We start from the raw sequence: 20,931 nt of genomic DNA, 5'->3' as shown, positions 1-20,931 counted from the left end.
GTTCTTGTACTTTCCAACTTCGACAAACTATTTGAAGTCGATTGTGATGCCTCATATGTCAGAATTGGGAGAGTTTTGTCTCAAGAAGGTAGGCCAGTAGCCTTCTACTGTGAGAAACTTAGTGATGCACGCAAGAAGTGGTTTACATACGAGATTGAGTTATACGCGGTGATCTAGGCACTACGACACTGGCGACATTATTTGATTTAGAAGGAATTCATACTTTACACGGACCATCAAGCTCTCAAATTCATTAATAGTCAAGCTAACATTAACCGTGTGCATGCTAGATGGATCTCGTTTTTGCAGGAATTCACGTTCGTACTAAAACACAAGTCAGGGCAACAGAACAAAGTAGCTGATGCATTGAGTCGTCATGCAACTTTGTTAGTCACTATGAGCAATGAGGTTGTCGGGTTCGAGCGCCTCAAAGAATATGCTGATAACGACGATTTCAAGGACGCATTAGTTAGGTGCCAAGAAGGTCACCCCGGCAACTTACATATGCAAGACGGGTTCCTTTTCAAGAAAAATCGAAAGTGCATCCCGAACAGTTCGCTAAGGGAACAAATAATCCAAGAGCTACATGGAGGTGGCCTCAATGGACACCTTCGGCGAGACAAGATGCGAGCTCTTGTGAAAGAACGGTATTACTGGCCGCAATTGATACGTGATGTGGGAAAGGTAGTCCAACGTTGTTATATTTGTCAGACCTCGAAGGGGCAATCTCATAATATGGGCCTCTACACCCCGTTACCCGTACCTGACGGCCCTTGGGAGGATTTATCTATGGACTTCGTGCTTGGTCTCCCACGAACACAACGCGGCATGGATTCGGTGTTCGTGATAGTAGATCGTTTCTCCAAGATGATGCACTTTATTTCATATAAGAAGACTCTCGATCCAACAAACATGGCGAATTTATTCTTTAGATAAATTGTACGGCTACACGGGGTTCCCAAGACTATTACTTCTGACCCTGACACGAAGTTCATAAGCCACTTTTGGCGGACTTTGTGGACTCGATTCGATACACAACTTCAGTTCAGCAGCGCCTACCACCCACAGACTGACGGTCAAACTGAGGTGGTGAATCGCACGTTAGGAAACCTCCTTCGATGTATTTCAAGAGAAAAACCGAAGCAGTGAGATTTGGCTTTCTCTCAAGCGGAGTTTGCATTCAACAACATGGTGAACCGCTCGACAGGAAAATCCGCGTTCGAGATTATTTACGGACGAGTACCTCGCCACACATTAGACTTAGTCCATCTGCCCAAGCTCCCAGGCATGAGCATTGCAGCAGAACATATGGCTGACAAGATCATGGGCATTCATGCGGAGGTACAAACCAAGCTACATGTCTCGAACGAAAAGTACAAGGAGCAAGCGGATAAGCATCGGTGACAAAAAGTGTTCGAGGTGGGCGACCAAGTAATAGTCCATCTGTGCAAAGAATGATTTCTGACTGGAACGTACAACAAGTTGAAGAATAAAAAGATTGGACCGGTGCCAATCATCCGAAAGATCAATGATAACGCTTATGTTGTTGATCTTCCAGATGACATGGTGATCTCACGGACTTTCAATGTCGCGGACCTAACCGAGTATCATGAACCAGCGCAAGATGAGAACTCGAGGACGAGTTCTTTTGAAGTGGAGGGGACTGATATAGAGCGGGTCGCGGACAGTTTCATGGCCAAGATGGATCAGAAAAGGCCTAGTCGATGACATAAGTGATCCGGACCGTCAGACCTTAGATCGGGCGTATCTCGCAATCTGGAATGAGTTACCTGACATAAAATATATGATTTTGGGGTAGAACGAGCTACTTTAGCCAACCAACCCCACTATGTGGGGTTGCGCAGCCTGGAATTGCGAAAAACCCCTAGATCGATGGCCGTTTCCCTATTTTAATTTCATTTTTACTATAAATAATAAGTTTTAGTTTGATTATAACTCTTCATCCGTTGGGCTTTAGGAGTTGCGCCCAACGTGAAAAGAGCTTAGAATAATTAGGAGAACGGTTTGGTGAAAGCCAAATAGGACACTTACTATTTTGGCCAAAAACCTTGTGTAGTAGTAGACATCACGACCGTCTATAAATAGTAACTTTACTATTTATAGTAAGTCACAAATTCTAGGAGTTTTAGTTGTATTTTGATTCTGATTTCTTTCCCATTGCTTGGTACCCTTATTTAAAAGGTTGTGAACTCGTTTTTATTCATTCATTAATCAAATTCGAATTTGTTAGAATTTTTTTATATTTCCTACTTTCTTTCCTCATGGATTCGAGAAGTCTGTGAGGAGTCCAAAGAAGTTCCGTGGATTCAAAATAGTTATCCTCTTGAGGAAGACGGTGCTCAACCTCACGTCCTCCCCTGCGTCACACCATGATGTTTATATGCCATCCAAAACATTCACAAGATCATTCTAAGTTAGATAATTGTAAACAAAAACATTAGCCTGATCCTAAATTTGTGTACCCCTATAAAGATTTTGATGGTAGGCATTCCATCCCCACTTTTTGCTATAGTGTGATTCACTTGAGTTTTGGATCCATCTCATTAATTCTTTTGATCGTATCCTAATGTGAGCTGGAGAAACTGATGGACGGGGTAGATTTCTCACTAACATCTCAGTGAGCTCCGTTAGCTTCCGACCATGGCAACTTCGGGTGTGCCAGAGGCGGTGGCAACTTGCGTCCGTTTTCTTTAGACTGACAATGGGCAACGTAAAAACAAATAATAAATAAATAAAAATCCTGCCATTCTGTTTGTAAGATAATGCCGAACGAATCCAACCCGTCCAAAATGGTAGCCCCACCAAGAAGTTGGGAAGCAATGCCGATTTAATCATTATGTCTAGAGTTACAAAGTTTTTGGATGGATTTTCATGACTTTCTAAGTGCCTGTGTATCATTGCTCATACTCCGCGGGAGTCTTATGATTTTCTCTTATATATACAAAGGTGTAGAGGACTCCTATGTTGGTTTTGCACTATAATGGTGGTGATCTATCCTTTTCAATGTGGCCATGGCACTGATATAGTGATTTTTGGGCCATTAAAATTGTGGATCCCATTGTTAATGGAGAATATCTCTAAAATTACCCTGATCAAGCAATCTTAGCCATCTAATTAATGAATATCAAATGGATGGTTAGATGTAAAATAGTGAGTGGTTCAAATTTGAGAAAATAAGATGGTAAAATTACCTTCTCTCTGTAAGTTCTTGGTAATGCTGCATCACAGTTATGGTAGTGACTTGGATGGTCTAGATTCGCATATAAATATGTTATGTGTACTTGAAATGTCACAACCGATTGAAAATGTAGAATTAATATAAGAGTCCAGTCAATCAAATGAGTAATTTTAACTAAAATACATAAAAAAAATGGAATTATCGTTAGCTGACTTTATCTAATCAGTGCACATGGCCGTCGAATCAATGGGCCACTTCTTGGATAAGAGGCGACATGAAGGATTACAACGGTCGCAGATTGCGTACTGACACTGTAGTAGCGAGTTGACATTGGACGGTGTTATGTGGGCCCCACCATCATGTATGTGCGTTATCCATGCTGTCCATCCATTTTTCCATATTATTGCAGGGTATGAGCTCAAAAATGAGGCAGATCCAAATCTCAGGTGGACCACATCACAGGAAATAGTGGTGATTAAACGCCTACCATTAAAAAAATTCGGGGCCCACAAAAGTTTTGGATCAAGCTGATATTTGTGTTTTCCGTTCATCCAGGTCTTTTCGACGTAATCAACAGGTTAGATGGAAAAAAAAAATATATATTACAGTGGTCCTTAGGAAGCTTTTAATTGTGGTTATTCGATTAACACTGTTTTCTTGTGGTGTGGCCCATATGATATTTGGATTTACCTCATTTTTGGGCTCGTGCACTAAATTAAAGATTCAAAATGGATGGACGGCGTGGATAAAACAAACAGTGTCAATAGCAATCTGTCTGATAGCAGCGATGAACCTAACGGCCAATGCATAGAGATTGAGACCATTCGTCGGGTGGGCCTGAGAATTTACTTACCCAAAAGGGCCCACAAGCATAAGATAAGGAGAATATACACGTGTGTATACCACTTTTTAGTGTATACTTTTAATCTTACGAAGAACTACTAAGCTGGTATATCGTTGGGGCTTGCACCGCTGTACGCATGACACGTACCTCCAATCCAAAGCGTCCAATGGGTGGGTCTCACTGTAGATGGACTAAGCTAATGGTGGATGACATCTGATGGTTGATAAATGAGGCAACTAGTAACAGTTCCAATTTCAACATCAGATGTCCATTTTAAGGCTGGCCACATCATAATATCATTGGGGCAAATATAGGACCGGTACACAGATTCAAGTGGCACGTGATGTACGGCCTAAGTGAAAGCTCGTACATCAAGTGAGCGCCACTGCGTAGATCCAGAATACCCGGACCAGAAAATCACCGTCCGTTGACAATGAGAACCACATGTGTGTTGGATTTCTAGCCATTGATCATTTCTCTGGCACAACGCCATTAATTTTTATTTTGAAAACACCATAAGCGACCAAGCAAGTCATGTGGGGGTGTGACCATTTGCTAATGTGGATCAAGGACTTCACGTGGATGAGATCCACCCCATCCATTAGGTATGCCACCCTGTGTTTTGACTGGGACCCAAAAATCAGGCCAATTCAAAACTCAGGTGGGCTACACCATGGGAACATTTGAGATGGTAAGTCCCACCGTTATATTAGCCAAATTGTATGTGGTGTCAACTGTCGTGTGTACATGACATCCAATCCACTAATCTGACATGAAACACCAGATGAGTTGGTTTTCTCAAATTTATTACATTCTAAGGCTTATGTGGGCCACACAACATGAATTTTAAGGTTTTGGTCATGATGTTACACCGTTGGTTATGGTGTAGCACCTACGTCCTGGATTAGACTGGTATTTGTACACGGAGAAAATACGGTGGCTCACCTGATGGACGGTGTGGATCTTATTTACATTTCCCCAAGCGGATGTGGGTTAATCGTAGGTACACCTTATGTGTGACTAGGCATGGACCGCATGTTAGTCCGGACGCGATTTGGCTAGTTACGCTGCCACTAGCCTGGTGGCTGGTGGTCAGTGATCTGTGAGCCCCACCATAATGTATATGTTTTATCCACGCCGTCCCTCTATTTTTACATATTATTTTAGGATTTGATCCCAAAATAAGGCAGATATACAATACGTGCATCAATGTGGATCCGGAAATGTTTTATCCTACCACAAAGTACGGTGGGCAGTCAATCTTTCCTATGTTATGGTCCACCTGTATAAAAAAAAATATATATGCATTACGGCAGGGTTTACAGAACATGGACCACTAATCAGTACCAACGATGCAATCCAAATTTACTTTGATGTTTATATGTCATCCAAACCATTTATAAGGTCATTCCCACTGTGATTAAATGATGAACTGAAAACACTAAAAACTTTCGCCTGATATGAAACGTTTTGGCAATACGACTGTTCCAAACGGAAGTCACTGAATCCCTACTTTTTCCTCCCGATGCCACCCACTTGAGTTTTGGATCCACCTCATTTTTGGTCTCATGTCCTAAAATGACCTTTCAAAACCGATGCATGGTGTGGATTTCTCATAAACATTATGATGGACCCCACTTAGCATCCCAGCCTAGAAACTTCCTGATAAAGGCTTTGACAGGAAATCCGTCGGACGCTTGCGGAGCTCCAGACTTGTATTAACGGTTCAAATGAGATCAAAGTTACATGTGCTTCACAATGATGCATTTATTATATCCACACCGTTCACCTAATTGGCAAAACCATTTTACTAAATGAACCCAAAAATAAGTCATATCCAAAGCTCAAGTGGATCACACCGCAAATAGTCACCATTAAAACATTCATAGGGCCCACCCTAATGGTTATTTTTAATCCGGAAACAAATATCATATTGATCCAAAACTTATGCGATGCAGTGTGGTCCACTTAATCCTTGGATCTCTCTTATTTGGCTTCTCAGGCATTTCGAAGAGCATGCCAACTAGACGAACGGTTTGGATATAACACATACATCATAGACCCACGTAACTTGGTGACGTAAACATATCAGCCAGGTCGGCGGTGTGTGGTACAGTGTGTACGATAAATAGGAAACGGATTGACTACTCCGCAGCCAGCGGCCAATGGCTGATGTGGTCGGTGCTCTGTGGGCCTCACCATAATGTATTTGTTTCATCCATGCCGTCCATTTATATTTCTAGATATTTTATGGTATGAGATCAAAAATAGGTGTATATATATATATATATATATATATATATATATATATATATATATATATATATATATATATATATAGAAAAGGTACTATACGCTCTACTATATGTTACCTTCCATGCGGTCGAGAGCTGGCAAGCTGGCCGTCGGATGCTGAAATAAAAAATCAACGGCTCCCGTCAAAACGGAATTTTCAATGTTGAAACCGGTCGTTCCGGTTACATTACATCCCTACCCCTGCAACCTTCTCTCCATCGGACTCAATTCCAGCCCTCTCTCTCCCTCAATCCCTGCCACGAGTGACGTCCGCGTGCGGCCCTCTCTCTCCACCACCAACAACCGCCTGCAGCCCTCTCTCTCTACCACCAACAACCGCGTGCAGCCCTCTCTCTCCACCACCAGCAACGTTCGCCTCCACCTCTCTCTCCCCCCTTCTCTCCCTCAATCGGTACCCCCAGCCGCGACCGCCTCCATCTGACGGTAAGGTCGAGCATATAGTCGCCACTCACGTATGCAGATTGGCCGATGGGGTACTACCCGTGTCCCGAGCTCGGCACACACAGGAGCTCTGTGGGGCCCACAGTCATGTATGAGTTCTGTCCATTTTCATGGGAGCATCGTACGGAATAATTGTCACAGTGAGGCTCAGATGTCCTACACATGTGCGAAGGTGGTACGTGTGTGATGTGTAAAGGTGTATGTGAGGCTAGCAAAGCTCCTTGGATCATGGCTCATCAAAATCACCAAGATAAATGCATCCAATCCCAAATTAAAAATATACAACCTCAGCTGACTCTGCCTTTTTACTGCTACAATTTATTTTGGTTCTGTTGTCTTATATTTCTACTCGTTTCACATTCATCTGTTCATCACTGTTTTCCCTCTACTGGATCTCTTTCTCAAGTTGGGATTCTTTTGTATGATCTTAGTGGAAAACATAATCCAAGTTGATTTGATTGCTGTAATTAATTCGAATGGAGTGTTTGTATGCGCTATTGAACTGAATTGAAATTTTTAGTCTAATAGGTTGTTTTCGATGCGCTATCAAATTGAATTGAATATTTGAATTATTCTAGCAAAGTGGATTTAACAAATGTGGTTTCCTTTCAAATGCATTACTTTCAACTCAAACTGAAAAAAAACATAAATGCAATTTGACGGCTACTTCCTCTTTCTGAATACTGCAGAGCATATTAATTTCTGTCATTTCGTCTTTATTAAACTGAATGTTCGCAATTCAATTACTTCATACATCCAACCGGAGCCATAAAGTGGAAATGGGCAAATTCTGTTTTACCTATCTTAGCATTCAGTTACTATTGCATCTTTTTGTTCAAGTGGATGCAACACATCCATGTGTTATTTTTATAGAAAGCCTTCCGAGATGTTACTATCTTGATATCTTATTATTTTTTCCTGATTAACATTAGGTCTGGTTTGGTGGACACCTGAAAACGGGTTCATCTCATTTTATGTATTAGAGGTCATAATTTCTAATACATAATTATGATTAACTAAAATGAGATGAACTCATTTTCAGGCATTCAGGCTCTAAATATTTCTGTCAAAAAGTAATTTGCCACTACAGATTTTACTAGCCATCATAACCTTCTTTGATATCTCTACCAAGCACATCCTTGTGCTACTTATTTTGATTGGTTTTCTATGCAGGCATGGAATGAGCAGCATAGATCTAGGATTTCAAAAGGTAGACTACAAGGCATGGTTCGATTGTTTATAGCGGAAACAAATCACTCTTGTTGATAATGATGGTGTCAAGTTAAAGTTTCTCTTGTGGGGAGAGCAGGTTCTCCTTGCGAATCTTTTCAGGTAGGCTCTTAATTGAATTTGGATTTTCATGTTATCTTGCTTGTGCTGCCATGATCCCATCCTTTAAACTTCTTTTCAGTGTAGGAAGTATGCTTGCACTGGATAGACCTTTCATTGCAAATGTTATAGACAGTGATATGCAAACAAATGCTGAAATCTGTCTTGAATATGGTAGTGCCACGCAGTTATATTTGGTCCCCTTTATTCAACATGAAGAGCAGGTTATTACGAAGATGCTCATTGACAGCCATGCATTGTCTACATTAAATGTTCCATGACATGTATGTTTCTTAGGTACTTGTAGCATCCACACCAAATTGGTGTCAAGGATCAAGGCTGTTGAATGGATTGAGTCAAAGTCAGGGTCCTAAAGTTTCTCAAGTGGCATTGCCCTGCTGAAGGTTCTATTGACTTCAGTAATTATCCTTTCAGAGTAAGTATACCATCATCCTCATTTTGGAAACTTTACTTTTTTCAATGATGTTTGCATTTTGCCTTTTCTTTTTACTAGGTTGCAAACCTTTTATTTCTATTATGCTAAAAAAAAAAAAAAAAAGAACTAGGGCTTTGGAGATTGTTTGCTTATGCTTGTCAAGTGCAAGCAATTTACTTAAACACACACATTGGCCTTAGTGAAGCAAGGTTCTCGAAGTCCATTAATGAGTTCAGATGTAAAAGAATTGAAAAAAAGTGAACCTATCCCTGTCAACTAACTGTCAAAAGAGCAAGATGCTGGCTTCCAAGAATCACTGCCAGACTACTTCATGGAGTCACATGTGGCTGCAAAACCACCGTTATCAACACATTGCAGAATTCAGGGTTGAACAGCCAGCTTTTGTCATTCCAAAACTGAAATACTGATTGATAAATAGTTCATAATTGTGCTGTTGTAGTTCTAGATGTTATTATTGGCCTCCTTTTCTGATGTGGAGGGGTGGGGCGGCATCCTGGATCACTGCACTCAGGTGTGTGGGTGTGGTGGGTGAGTGGGTTTGGGAAACAGCCCAGATCACCAGCTAAGGCCCCTAAATGACTGCTCAATGATTGAGGTATAGGTGCAGAGCCAGCCAGGAGGTTTGCCTAAAAGCAACTACCCTTGAAAGAGTGTGTGCATGCATGTGTGTTTTTGTCTTCAGCTAAGTAAAACCTTATTGCTTACTTTCTTACATCATCAATGTGTGTGTGTGTGTGTGTGTGTGTTTGCGTGTGTTCTTTTCCTCTACATTTTTATTTTTTTTTTCCTTTGTAAATTTAAGATATTTAACTGTTTTTCTTTCGCTAAGTAGAATCTTATTGCTTATTTTCTTACATTTTCAAAGTCTTGCAGTCATTTATTGTTGATCTTCGTGACAAGATGACTGGAATCAGCCTTTATGGTGCTGTAACAAACATCTTAAGAGAAGGCAATACTGAAGAAGCTATATTTTCTCTGACAATTGAAGATACAACAGGAGCAATTGTGGCAAAGCTACACTTTGTTAGATCTTGGTAATGACAAACGATCACTTCTTAAGTATTGCTTAAGAAGACAATGTAGTATTTGTGAAGACAATGTAGTATTTGTGACTGCAAGACCTAATGGGTGCTACCATTGTTTCCACTAGTCTGTTGACCTAATGGGTGCTACCATGGATGGATCATGTTCTAAAATATCACACAGATTAGAAATTCTAGCCTTCCAATCCTTTTTTTTTTCCTGCTGAATGTGGAGTGGCTACATTTTTTCTCATAACCATCAATTTGCAATCATGAAGAATTTTGGGCGTCCTTATCTTTGGTGGGGCCCATGAGATCAATGGTCTATATACCAAACCATGACCTCCACTCGTACTGTATAGCATATCAGGACTTTGTTCACACCCGATTGGGATTAGACCACTGGCCCAACACCACTGTACAAATCTATGGCTTTCCAAATTACTGTCAGTTTTGAAATCGAATTTTCATATGTGGAAATTTCTTAATGTCAGTGGCATCTCTCTCTCTCTCGCATGCTTCTACTAGTCTTATGTTTTGAATGACAACATGTATGTAGGGGGTTCTTACTTCCATCTTTTATCGAGAGCAGCAAAAACAACAACCTTCTTTATTTTCAGTTGTCAATGGTCAGTCTACTGTTCAGCAGGTCACACCAAGGCGGAGCTCCAAACAATCAGGTAACTCATTCCAGGTGGTCCTCTATAATTTCTGTTTTGTTATGTTACATGGTATCTCATGCCAGGTGGTCCTCTCTAAACCTGTGCTTGGCCATGGGCCATTCATTAACCAGGCCTGAAATTCAGGTCAGTGTCCAACCCACATGCATAAAAACCAGGCCAAAACCTGGTCCATGGTCAGTCAGGCCTGGAAGCGTGACAGGCTAGTCCAGCCCAAATGTTACATATGCAGGTTAGTGTCTTTTTTTAAAACTATATCATTCATCTCCTAGTGAAATTGGTTATTGTTAGTATGAGAGACATTATTATAATTTCTATCAGGGCATGTACTACAATGGTAAGAAATACCATTATCCTAATTTCTTGTCTTTTTTAAAAAAAATATAGGCACTATTAACCGTAGCTGCTACTAACTTCAGCCTATTGCTACGATTAACTACAAATATAATCCGTAGCTTATTTTTCTTTTGAGCTACGGAAACTATAGCTACGGCCTTTATCCGTAGCTTTTGATATTTTACTTTGGCCAAAATGAGATCCATGTGATCGGGAATCAAATCCCAAAACGGGACAAGTTGAACATAGTGGGCCACTACAACAGAACATGCACGCTTTGCTTTGCTTTGCTTTGCTATGCAAGAAATTCTTTGTTATGTTAGCATGACCATGAGTTGTAACATGCACGCTTTGCTTTGCTATGCAAGAAATTCTTTGTTCTGTTAGCAATCATCATTTGTGTGAATTTCCAATCAGCTTTTTTTTTTTTGGTTATGTAAATAAATAAAAATTATGTAAAGCAATAGCCTTGTTAAAGGACTTTCATTTCAAGATAAGCCAAACATCGATCATTTCATTTAATCATATTCCCATATGTTCAACATACAACCTCTAGTTTCCCACCTATTGTAAGTCACACAACGTTGAATTAGAAGCCAATCATCGAGCATTTCACAAGGACTGTAATATGCCCATATAATCATCATGCAATCACTAGCTTTCCACCTTCTATCAAGCCACAATGCATCGAATTAGAAGCAAAGAGTGCAACAAGCAGTGGGTTCCTTGTGAAGCTCTTGGGATGCATTTGAATCGTCCTCTGATGAGCAGCTGCTAGAGCTCTGTGCATTCAACGCAACACTGGGATCTTCTTCGTCGGTGGTCCTAACCGTCTTCATATTCTTCTTTGCTTGCGAGTTTTTTCCATTTCTTTGGACCTGCATTTGAATTATAAAGATATTATGGAACAAACCCATTAGGTGGGTCAAACCACATTGCCTTGGTCCAAAAATCAGGCCACTACTACAGTCATCAGAGGGACAACAGACATGCACTGAATGCAGACCTTGATCTCTCTCTCTCTTTTTTTTTGAGTTTCCAATTTTGATTCATGTGTGGCTCACTGGATTTTTCAAGTAAGGGCACCCACATGGTGTGCCCCAACAGAAAATCTCACACACCAGAGGACCCATTTGTCATATCCAAAAGAAAAACACAGTAAAAATTTAAATACTCACTCGAGAATTCTTCTTCGGATTCTCAGATGGGCTAGTGTTGTTGTTGCTGTTATCAATCATGGCCTTATCTGATTCAGGCGACTGAAATTTTCTCTTGTGTGACACTGTTTGATTTGGAAGAACAGCCACTTCTGACGGGTCCCCACCGGAATCTGCTAAATCCTCGCCACTCATCTCTTCATTCAAGCAGATAATATCTTCAAATAGATTATTGGGAGCATCACGGAGCGACAAGATCTTATTTTGATCATTCATCTTGCAAAGATCAATTGACATTGAGCTCAAGGGACCCACATTAGCATCACCAACAGCATAGACGTCGCAATCTGAAGTGGGGGCTGAGAAACTAGTACTGTTACATTGGGGCCAACAGTACAAACTAGAGTTAGCAGCATCACTAAAATGATAATAACAATCATCATTATGTCCCGCCATGTTAGTACTGCTAAATCCTCGCCACTCATCTCAGGCCTGTTGTAGAATTATTCTGCAAGAATCCTTTCGCTCACCCATATTGAACGTAACTTCACTGCAATGTAACCACAAATGAGTTGTTTTTATAAGAGATGTTTGTTTCTTGCAGGGGCCAAGGAGCAGCAATAGCTCTTCATCAAATCCGGAATCCAAAACTAAAGACAAGTGTGCTGTAATGTAAAGAAAGCATTTGTATATGATGTATTTCCCTCCCAGTTTTGGCCAATTTGTTGTAATACATGGAACATCACCTAAGCAATCATCATTTGTGTGAATTTCCAATCAGCTTTTTTTTTTTTGGTTATGTAAATAAAATAAAAATTATCTAAAGCAATAGCCTTGTTAAAGGACTTTCATTTCGAGATAAGCCAAACATCACCATATGTTCATCATACGACCTCATCATCCAACTGGGTTGGGAAGGGTCTTCTCATCTGAATGGTTTTCGAGATATGCCCTTCAAAAGTGGGGGCCCCTAGTATCAATGGTCTGGATCGCTGAAGCACAGTTCTGTTGACACAAACTGTAAACTGGAGGATACCATCCATGTACATGGTCTGCAGATATCAAAACACCAATATCAGAGGCTATCAAGAAATGTGTGTATTAGAAGTAGCAATTGCCTCATGTTGTCAGGAAAAATAGACATGTCCCAAACCTGTTGACAAAGGCGGTCGAACGATGACCTGTCAGCCTTGAATAGCAGTGCCTTTGTTACTGTAAACTTGCATTGAATGATCTCAGATCTGCACAAAAACAAAAAGTACTTGAAATTGGTAAAAAATAAAAGATAACAAAAATGCAACCCATGAGCAAGTCAGCACATTGAACGAGATGATAGGCACGTACTTATGCTGCAATTCATTTCTAGCCTCAATCAGGTAATTTGCAAACTGGCCAACCTGCACAATGAGAAGCTCTCCACTCCTTGAAATCTAAGTGTATACAGACTAGTATTTTGTGCACCTCTCCACATGCTGTGAGCTTGAATCTTAATTTGGCAAGAACATTCCACAGGACCATCACTAGGTTCATATGGCAAAACAAATTTCCTTTGTTCCCCCACTCTTTTAATTAGTTAATTAGTTAATACTAACACTAACTGAGAAATCATAGTATATACTAATAGAGAAAGTGATATTAGTGTTAGTTAATACAATAGACATGTGATATGTTGGCAATAAAGACAGTTGCATGTGAAAGTTCACAATCACATGCATCCCATGAATGGAACCTTCACCAAGAAGCAATGTGTGACATGCATCAACTGAACCCAAGCGCAGTTAAAGGAGCAGAAGTTATGTCCAGTGAGCAGCCCATTGTAGAAATTTTTCCAAGAATCATAAGAATTCTTGCTTTGGATATGATTGGCAAAACGGAATAGTAATGCCAACCCCAAATAGTTGGGAGTTGGGACAAGGCTATAATGATGGGTTGAACACAATAATGAAAATTTGCACATGAGGTGCGCATATTTATTAGCTTTGTTCACCTGCAGTAATGTTCTTCTTCACACCCTCGAGGACATGGAATGACCGAAGGCAATGTAAACTGCTTAGAGTGAGGCAAAGCCAAGCTACCATTTACTAGCGCCTCCAAGACCTCTTTTGGTACAAGATTGTTGTTCTTCATATTACTTGAAGAACATGACTGTACACTGTCATAGTTCGCCATGAGAGTATTATCTTCTTCATCCGATAATTCAACTGGACAAGCCTCTTCTAAAGAATGTGAAGATGTCTCATGATCATGTTCTGTATTTGCTGGTAATTCCAGAGATTGCAAATAGAGTTTCCTACCAATCTGAAGTTCTATTGAACCAATATAACAAAAACAGTAGCTACATACAAGGCAGTCAACCTGCAAAACATAAGAAATTAGTGAGCGATATGTATATATGAGAGGCCAATGTAAGAAGAGTGAGACTAAACCACTGCAGCTCTTCTGATGGGAGCTTCAGCCAGATCAGCTACAGCAAGGAGAATGGTCTACAATATGGTGGAGGTGAACAGATGGGGGTGAATGACAGCTATTTCTACGGTGGGTTGGATGAAACCTAGAAGATATTCAATGGCTTCAATGGGCTGTGGGGAGAAGTTCCATTAGAGTATGGTTATGAATGATAGCTTTTTCTACAATGCAAGTGCAATGATGTTGGAGGGAACAAAGCCCAATGAGATCCATGTGATCGGTAATCAATTGGAAACAATCTTGAAATTTCATCAATGGGTCATGCTGTGAGCTTAAATCTTAATTTGGCAAGAACATTCCACAGGACCATCACCAGGTTCATATGGCAAAACAAATTTCCTTTGTTTCCCCACTCTTTTAATTCTACTTTTCTAACTGAACCCAATGACAGAATAAAAAAATGCAAGAAAACAAGGAACCAGTGGAATAAATTTCCTATTGATACTGGATACACTACAAGCAAATTTTTGGTCATAATTTTAAGTATGAATACTTTTTTTCAGTAACTAGAAAAACAAGGCCATCAAAAAGAAATCTGAAAAAAAAAACAAAAAAACAAAAATTAAAGAAAACTTGGTGATAATCAACATCCTTAGAACCTGCTAAGCAGGTTGTTGTCATGGGTTTGAGCACCCATTATGGTGAAATTTCACTGTGTGGTGTGAGTGCGTGTGTAAAAAAATAAAAAATAAAAGTACAATTGACCATTTGTAATTCAAATCACTTGCATATCCAAAGTTCCAAACATAGCCTTAGAGAATCAGTGCACTGAATTGAATCAACACTGAACTAAACTCAGCAAATTTCATAGTATGAGCAAAAGGTTAAACAGAGATGTCGACAGCCAAACAGTAAATACAATTACTGATCAATTCCTTAACATAAATATCACACATATAACTTGTTTGATTACTTGTAATAAGCATAACAGTTAGACTGCAGATCTGTCTTACATACATTGGCTTTCTAACTGAATACATGGATAAAGCTACAAACAGCTAGTGAAGTGATCATTCTAGCTGATGAACTCACAAGCGATGAGGAACATCTATGCTCAATTTGAAGAATCCTTTTTGAAGAAAAAAATTGCCCATCCTTGACAAACAAGAGACGTATTGACTCATTTTCAATTTGGAGCCTGCCCTTATGCCTAAGGGTCGACTGCTTAACTGGGCCTGTGTATTATCTGGTATGTCAATCTTGTAAGCGTGATGAAAAGATTCAGCCAATAGTCTACACTCAGTAGAGAAAATCAGACAGGTAATGATTCTCCTATCCGTAGCTACCTGTACATTTCGCCAGTCACTATGCTGGGGGCCACCACTCTCCCATACATCACTACCACCACCACCATCATCCACACCATTCATATCAAATGAAAGATGGAGCTTACATGCTTGGAGGGGAGAATAACTGTAGCTCTTCTAATGGGAGCTGCAGCCAGATCAGCTACAGCAAGGAGAATGGTCTACAATATGGTGGAGGTGAACAGACGGGGGTGAATGACAGCTATTTCTATGGTGGGTTGGATGAAACACAGAAGATATTCAATGGCTTCAATGGGCCATGGGGATAAGTTCCATTAGAGTATGGTTATGAATGATAGCTTTTTCTACGATGCAAGTGCAATGATGTTGGAGGGAACAAAGCCCAAGGGAGGGATATGTACAACTGACTGTAAAATCATAAATTGGATTGTTCCAATCTATGAAAGACAAGGGAAAGCACAAAATCTTGCAATCATACCAAGTCAATTAATATTTCTCACTTATTTACTTCTATGTATGTTATTAGAAAAAAGAAAATGTTATTCAAAATGTCAACGACCTTAAAACACCGATCAACAATAGTTGAATGTTTCACTGTCCTTGAAACATGCACGCAAATATTTTGTAATAAGAATATGAAAATCGAAAAAAAAAATGCACATTATTGCCATGAAAATGAAATCAATCCACATCGTCGACATTAAGAGTAGTGGATGCTTCAATCTTCTGTGATCTATAATAGGTATCTTCTTAGTAAACAATTTCAAGTTATTCCTGCATACAAAAGGACCAGAAAAATTTTCAATTATACTTCCATTGAAACTTAACTATATGCATGAAAAGGAAAAGAACAAAAAATTGTAGGCATCAAAAGGAAAAGAACATATATTTAAGTTATTGTTTTAATAAAAGGGTTAGAATTCGTACATGTAGCTGATGGCGCAAGCTTGTAGACATTTAAGACATCATGCCTTTGGTACCGATCAATCTAATCATGTGAGATTATATAAGTACATGAAAATCGAAAGTATATATTAAACATTCATTAATAAATGCCTTGATAGTTACTTTTTAAATACCTTGATTTAACATCCTACCACGACCCTGTACTATATTTTTTCCTCTTGGCCTACCAACTGCTTTTCCCTTTCCTCTTTCAATGTTAGTGCCATAACTGTGGAGATAATGAATTTTGTTTAAAATAATGCAATGTATGTAAGAAATCAAATAAAAAAACAGGGAAAAAATATATACCTGGCTTCTTCAGATGCATTATCAAGTTGGTTATATATAGGACAATTTCGTTTATCATGCCCAATAACCCACTTATTACACCCACGGTATAACTTACTATTCTGCTCCGTGCCAGATTTAAATCTTTTACTCGTTCGACCTTTAATACTAACAACTATCGGATCAAGTACTATGTAAGAAATTCTTAAAATGTGCATTAATAAATAAATTACTTTCACTACCTTCAACATTCTTGCCAATACAGGTTTCTTCGACTCAATATTTTTAACGAACATTTACAACAAAATTTCGTAAAACTGACAACATAGGTTCCATTATTTCTAGAGTTATCGTTCCTTCATTTATTAAATAGTTCATCATACGAGATATTTCACCGCGCCCCAAGACGGTTGACTCATCAACGTTTGAAGATAGAGGAGTTGAGTACTTTTATTTTTTTTCTTTCGCCTTATGTGTCTACCTTGTAAGTATATAATGAGATGATATTTTTTTGATGGATTTTTACTTGAACACAACTAATAAATGCATGCAAACAATCCCATGAAATTTAAAACTCTAACAAGTATAAGAACCGAATTGTTCATCATAGTTCTAAATAATTGTATACATTTTATCATTTCTTCTATAGTCGAAATATTATATTTTCTTAATAGTCATTCCCTTACTACCAACTTATTAACAAGTGAAGCACTTTCCTTCACCTATACTTAAAAGTCATAAAATACTTCTCTTATATAAAATTTTACCATTTTTGTTTCAATATCGATCGAGGTTATTGCTACAGGTGTACTATATAAATTGTCACAATCTAATTTCAACTCATTATGCTGACGTTTTTGTAAAGCGCGATCATATTCTTCTACAAATTCTAATAATATTAACCTATGACTTACAAAATAATTAAAGAAGGCATTCATGTCTTCACTCCGTTGTGTCATTGCTATCTTTACATAAAATGTGTTCTTGACATAAGTTGTAATCCACATTTTACGTATTGTATACAAATCTTGTAGTAATTTATTTTCTTCAATGTTATAATCTGAAATCATTTTCGAACAGAATGCATTAAATTCAGCTTATTCATCGCACATATATATACAATTTCTTCAATTAGTATTGAATGATGGGTTCTCATTAATAACTTTACCTAACTTATCTGGAAGCATCTAAACAATGTGCCACATGCACAACCTATGCTCAATATTCGAAAATATACTTGCAATTACAGCAACAATTGCTGGTCCTTATCTATGACTATGGCCTTTGGAAGATTCTCACCTATAGCTTGTAACCATGCTTGAAATAACCATTTGAAATCTTCAATAGTTTCACCAAATAGAAACCCCCGGTACTGAATAAGATAGATTGTTTATGGTAGTTGATTCCGACAAATGGACCAAAAGGCATATCAAATTCATTGGTCTTGTATAGTGTGTCAAAATATACAACGTCACCAAAAGGCTTCATAGTCTATTTTTAAAATATTATCTGACTAAAAATAAGATGTCAATTTACATTCATTGTCAATCTGGATTGCATAAGTAAAATTATCATTATTCCTGTGTTTATTATAAAAGTAAAGAAGCAACTCTTGAGCACTTTTGTTATATTTGTCACTCCTTTAAATTTTAAGAGCATTCATTAAATCTTCATCAATAAAACCCATTTTCTCAGGTCCTCCAGCTTCATTTGTAAAAAAATTTAACACTTTAGCTGTGCCAATACCTGCTTTTCTCATGTTATCCATGACAACCTTATGAGAATCTGTAAAATGTCGATGTGATCGTAAACAATGAACCTTGCTTGGACTCATTAAATTGTGACTATGTGCTTCCACAAATGTCTTAACTTCCCATCTATCTGATCCATTCTTGTGAACTACAATCTTTGCCTTGCAATCACATCTTGTCATGGCTCTTGGTCTCTTTTTATGATCTGTTGCTTCTATATGCTTACGATGTCGATACCCTTCCTTAGAACATATAAAACTTCGCATAATTGTTTCACCTGTTTTCATACTATTCCGCGTTGAACCTTTTCGTATACTAAATCCACACCATCTAGCATATTCATTGTAAAAATCATACGCAACATTTTCAGAAATGAACACCATACCAACTATTGGTTTCACTTCCTTGGGTGCTTCTGGAATGAAATCATATGGATGTGAGATTGTTTCTTCATTTTGATTTGTCTGGTGTCCATTATGATTCTCTACACCTGCATTAGGTTGTGACTCCATTTCCCCAACTACAAGTTCAAAGTAAACATAAATTCGGTTAATCAAAAGCTACGAAATAAATATGAGGGTACAAAAATTACTATTTATAAATAAAGAAGAAAAAATATAAAAGAAAAAAAAAACAATAACAACCCTTAGCTTAATCTAGTGAATCATAATGGCATATTTTACAAAAGTATCAAATTACTCTCTTCTATATAATTTTAGGAATTGAAATCAATGAGCATGCAAAAAAAAAAATTATTTAATTGTAGAAACATAATGATGAAGTAACCCTTGAATCAGCCCAATTAATCACTAATCAGGAGAAAGCAATAACTATTCTGTTTCAATTAAAAACAAAACAATAACAACAATAATAACAGAACTTAACATCATACAATTGTTTATCGGATTGTGATATTTAGTGAAGGATTACATGAATTGCATACAGTAGAAAGTATTTTAAGAAGTATGCTTAGCATGATTAGGATATTTGCTAGAATCTCAGGTTAGGGAAAAAGTACGTGTTAGCACTAGATACAATAATACAAGGCCACTAGCAATCTTCTGCAACTGTCCAAGTCAACAAGGTTACTGGCTTCACCAATTAAAAATACAAAAGTAAATTTTACAAAAAAATAATTTAAAAAAAACAGATAAAACAGACCATTTTTTCTTTTACATGCAAAAACTGATATTGATTTGGGTTTGGAATCAGGGAAGCTTCAGTTTCAAAATGTTGGCATGTATAATCAGGGCTGTAGATATGTTGGGCCTAGGCCAAGAAACTACAAAATTTTGAACACGTCCAGCCCGACAATTCAATATCTAGGCCTAAGTCCTGCCCACTGACAGCCGGAACTATGATAATTCCTTGTGATATTCTTGATATTATGAAACCTGCTATTAAAACTTAATAAAAACCTACATACAAATTATTCTTTTTGATGTTAATGGAACTTGGAACCCCGGCCCATGGCTGTGGAGAGTTCCGTTTGTCACAAAAGCTTGACCGCATTATTGCGGAATCACCAAAACATATGTATTGTCATTGTTCAAACACTAGAAATCTATCAAACACATGATCCAGAGCATCTCAATCTGAAAAAAAAGAAAAAAAAGAAAAAAGAAGCAACAACAACAAAGAAAATCCCAAAAAACAGAGGCCTTACCTGTAAGGCTCAATCCGAGGCTGCACAGCATAGTTGTAGGGGTCTTACCTGTAATCGGAGGCTGCACAACGTGGTGGTAGGGAATGAGGAAGAGGGAGGTGGAGGCGGTCGCAGCCGGGGGTACCGATTGAGGGAGAGAAGGGGGGAGAGAGAGGTGGAGGCAAACGTTGCTGGTGGTGGAGAGAGAGGGCTGCACGCGGTTGTTGGTGGTAGAGAGAGGGTTGCACGTGGTTGCTGGTGGTGGAGAGAGAGGGCCGCACGCGGACGTCGCTCGTGGCAGGGATTGAGGGAGAGAGAGGGCTGGAATTGAGTCCGATGGAGAGAAGGTTGCAGGGGTCTGCACGCGGTTGCTGGTAGTAGAGAGAGAGGGCTGCAGGCGGTTGCTGGTGGTGGAGAGAGAGGGCCGCACGCGGACGTCACTCGTGGCAGGGATTGAGGGAGAGAGAGGGCTGGAATTGAGTCCGATGGAGAGAAGGTTGCAGGGGTAGGGGTAGGGATGTAATGTAACCGGAACGACCGGTTTCAACATTGAAAATTCCGTTTTGACGGGAGCCGTTGATTTTTTATTTCAGCATCCGACGGCCAGCGTTATGCCAACGCTCGACCTTACGAAAGCCCATGGTACGGTCGACCGTATAGTACCTCTTCCCATATATATATATATATATATATATATATATATATATATATATATATATATATATATATATATATATATATATATATATATAGGTACTATGCGCTCGACCTCACGATAAGCTCCCGT

General features: G+C 38.9%; 1 protein-coding gene and 2 long non-coding RNA genes across 3 annotated transcripts in view; 1 reads left to right on the top strand and 2 right to left on the bottom strand.

Annotated features, from left to right (window-relative positions):
- The window catches only part of LOC131255717 (uncharacterized), a 71,872-nt gene extending 61,800 nt beyond the window's left edge, over positions 1-10,072 (top strand). The window contains exons 2-5 of the long non-coding RNA XR_009176304.1: positions 7,974-8,132; positions 8,212-8,353; positions 8,427-8,565; positions 9,460-10,072. This is a non-coding gene — a long non-coding RNA (uncharacterized LOC131255717). The remainder of the gene's footprint in view (positions 1-7,973; positions 8,133-8,211; positions 8,354-8,426; positions 8,566-9,459) is intronic.
- A 1,046-nt stretch (positions 10,073-11,118) lies between these two features.
- LOC131256484 (uncharacterized) lies at positions 11,119-16,835 on the bottom strand. Its single transcript, XR_009176836.1, has 4 exons — positions 16,595-16,835; positions 16,443-16,503; positions 16,176-16,289; positions 11,119-11,349 (listed from the first exon to the last, which is right to left on the bottom strand). It is a non-coding gene; the product is annotated as an uncharacterized LOC131256484 (long non-coding RNA).
- A 1,540-nt stretch (positions 16,836-18,375) lies between these two features.
- Positions 18,376-20,415, bottom strand: LOC131256483 (protein FAR1-RELATED SEQUENCE 5-like). Its single transcript, XM_058257365.1, has 2 exons — positions 20,166-20,415; positions 18,376-19,019 (listed from the first exon to the last, which is right to left on the bottom strand). The coding sequence occupies exons 1-2, from the start codon at positions 20,194-20,196 to the stop codon at positions 18,391-18,393; spliced, it is 660 nt and encodes a 219-aa protein (XP_058113348.1). The 5' UTR covers positions 20,197-20,415; the 3' UTR covers positions 18,376-18,390.
- Between the last annotated feature and the right edge of the window lie 516 nt (positions 20,416-20,931).

The sequence above is a fragment of the Magnolia sinica genome, chromosome 9 (assembly GCF_029962835.1).
Source record: "Magnolia sinica isolate HGM2019 chromosome 9, MsV1, whole genome shotgun sequence".
NCBI classification, from domain to species: domain Eukaryota; kingdom Viridiplantae; phylum Streptophyta; class Magnoliopsida; order Magnoliales; family Magnoliaceae; genus Magnolia; species Magnolia sinica.
Note: the sequence above shows the minus strand (reverse complement) of the source record. Positions and strands in the feature narration are given on the sequence as shown.

What these genes read in the sequence shown, in the direction of transcription:
- LOC131256483 (XM_058257365.1), bottom strand. Translation starts at nt 20,196, where the DNA reads ATGCTGTGCAGCCTCGGATTGAGCCTTACAG. An exon ending in CCTCGGATTGAGCCTTACAG is followed by an intron (nt 19,020 to 20,165) that starts GTAAGGCCTCTG and finishes TTGAACTTGTAG; the next exon opens with TTGGGGAAATGGAGTCACAA.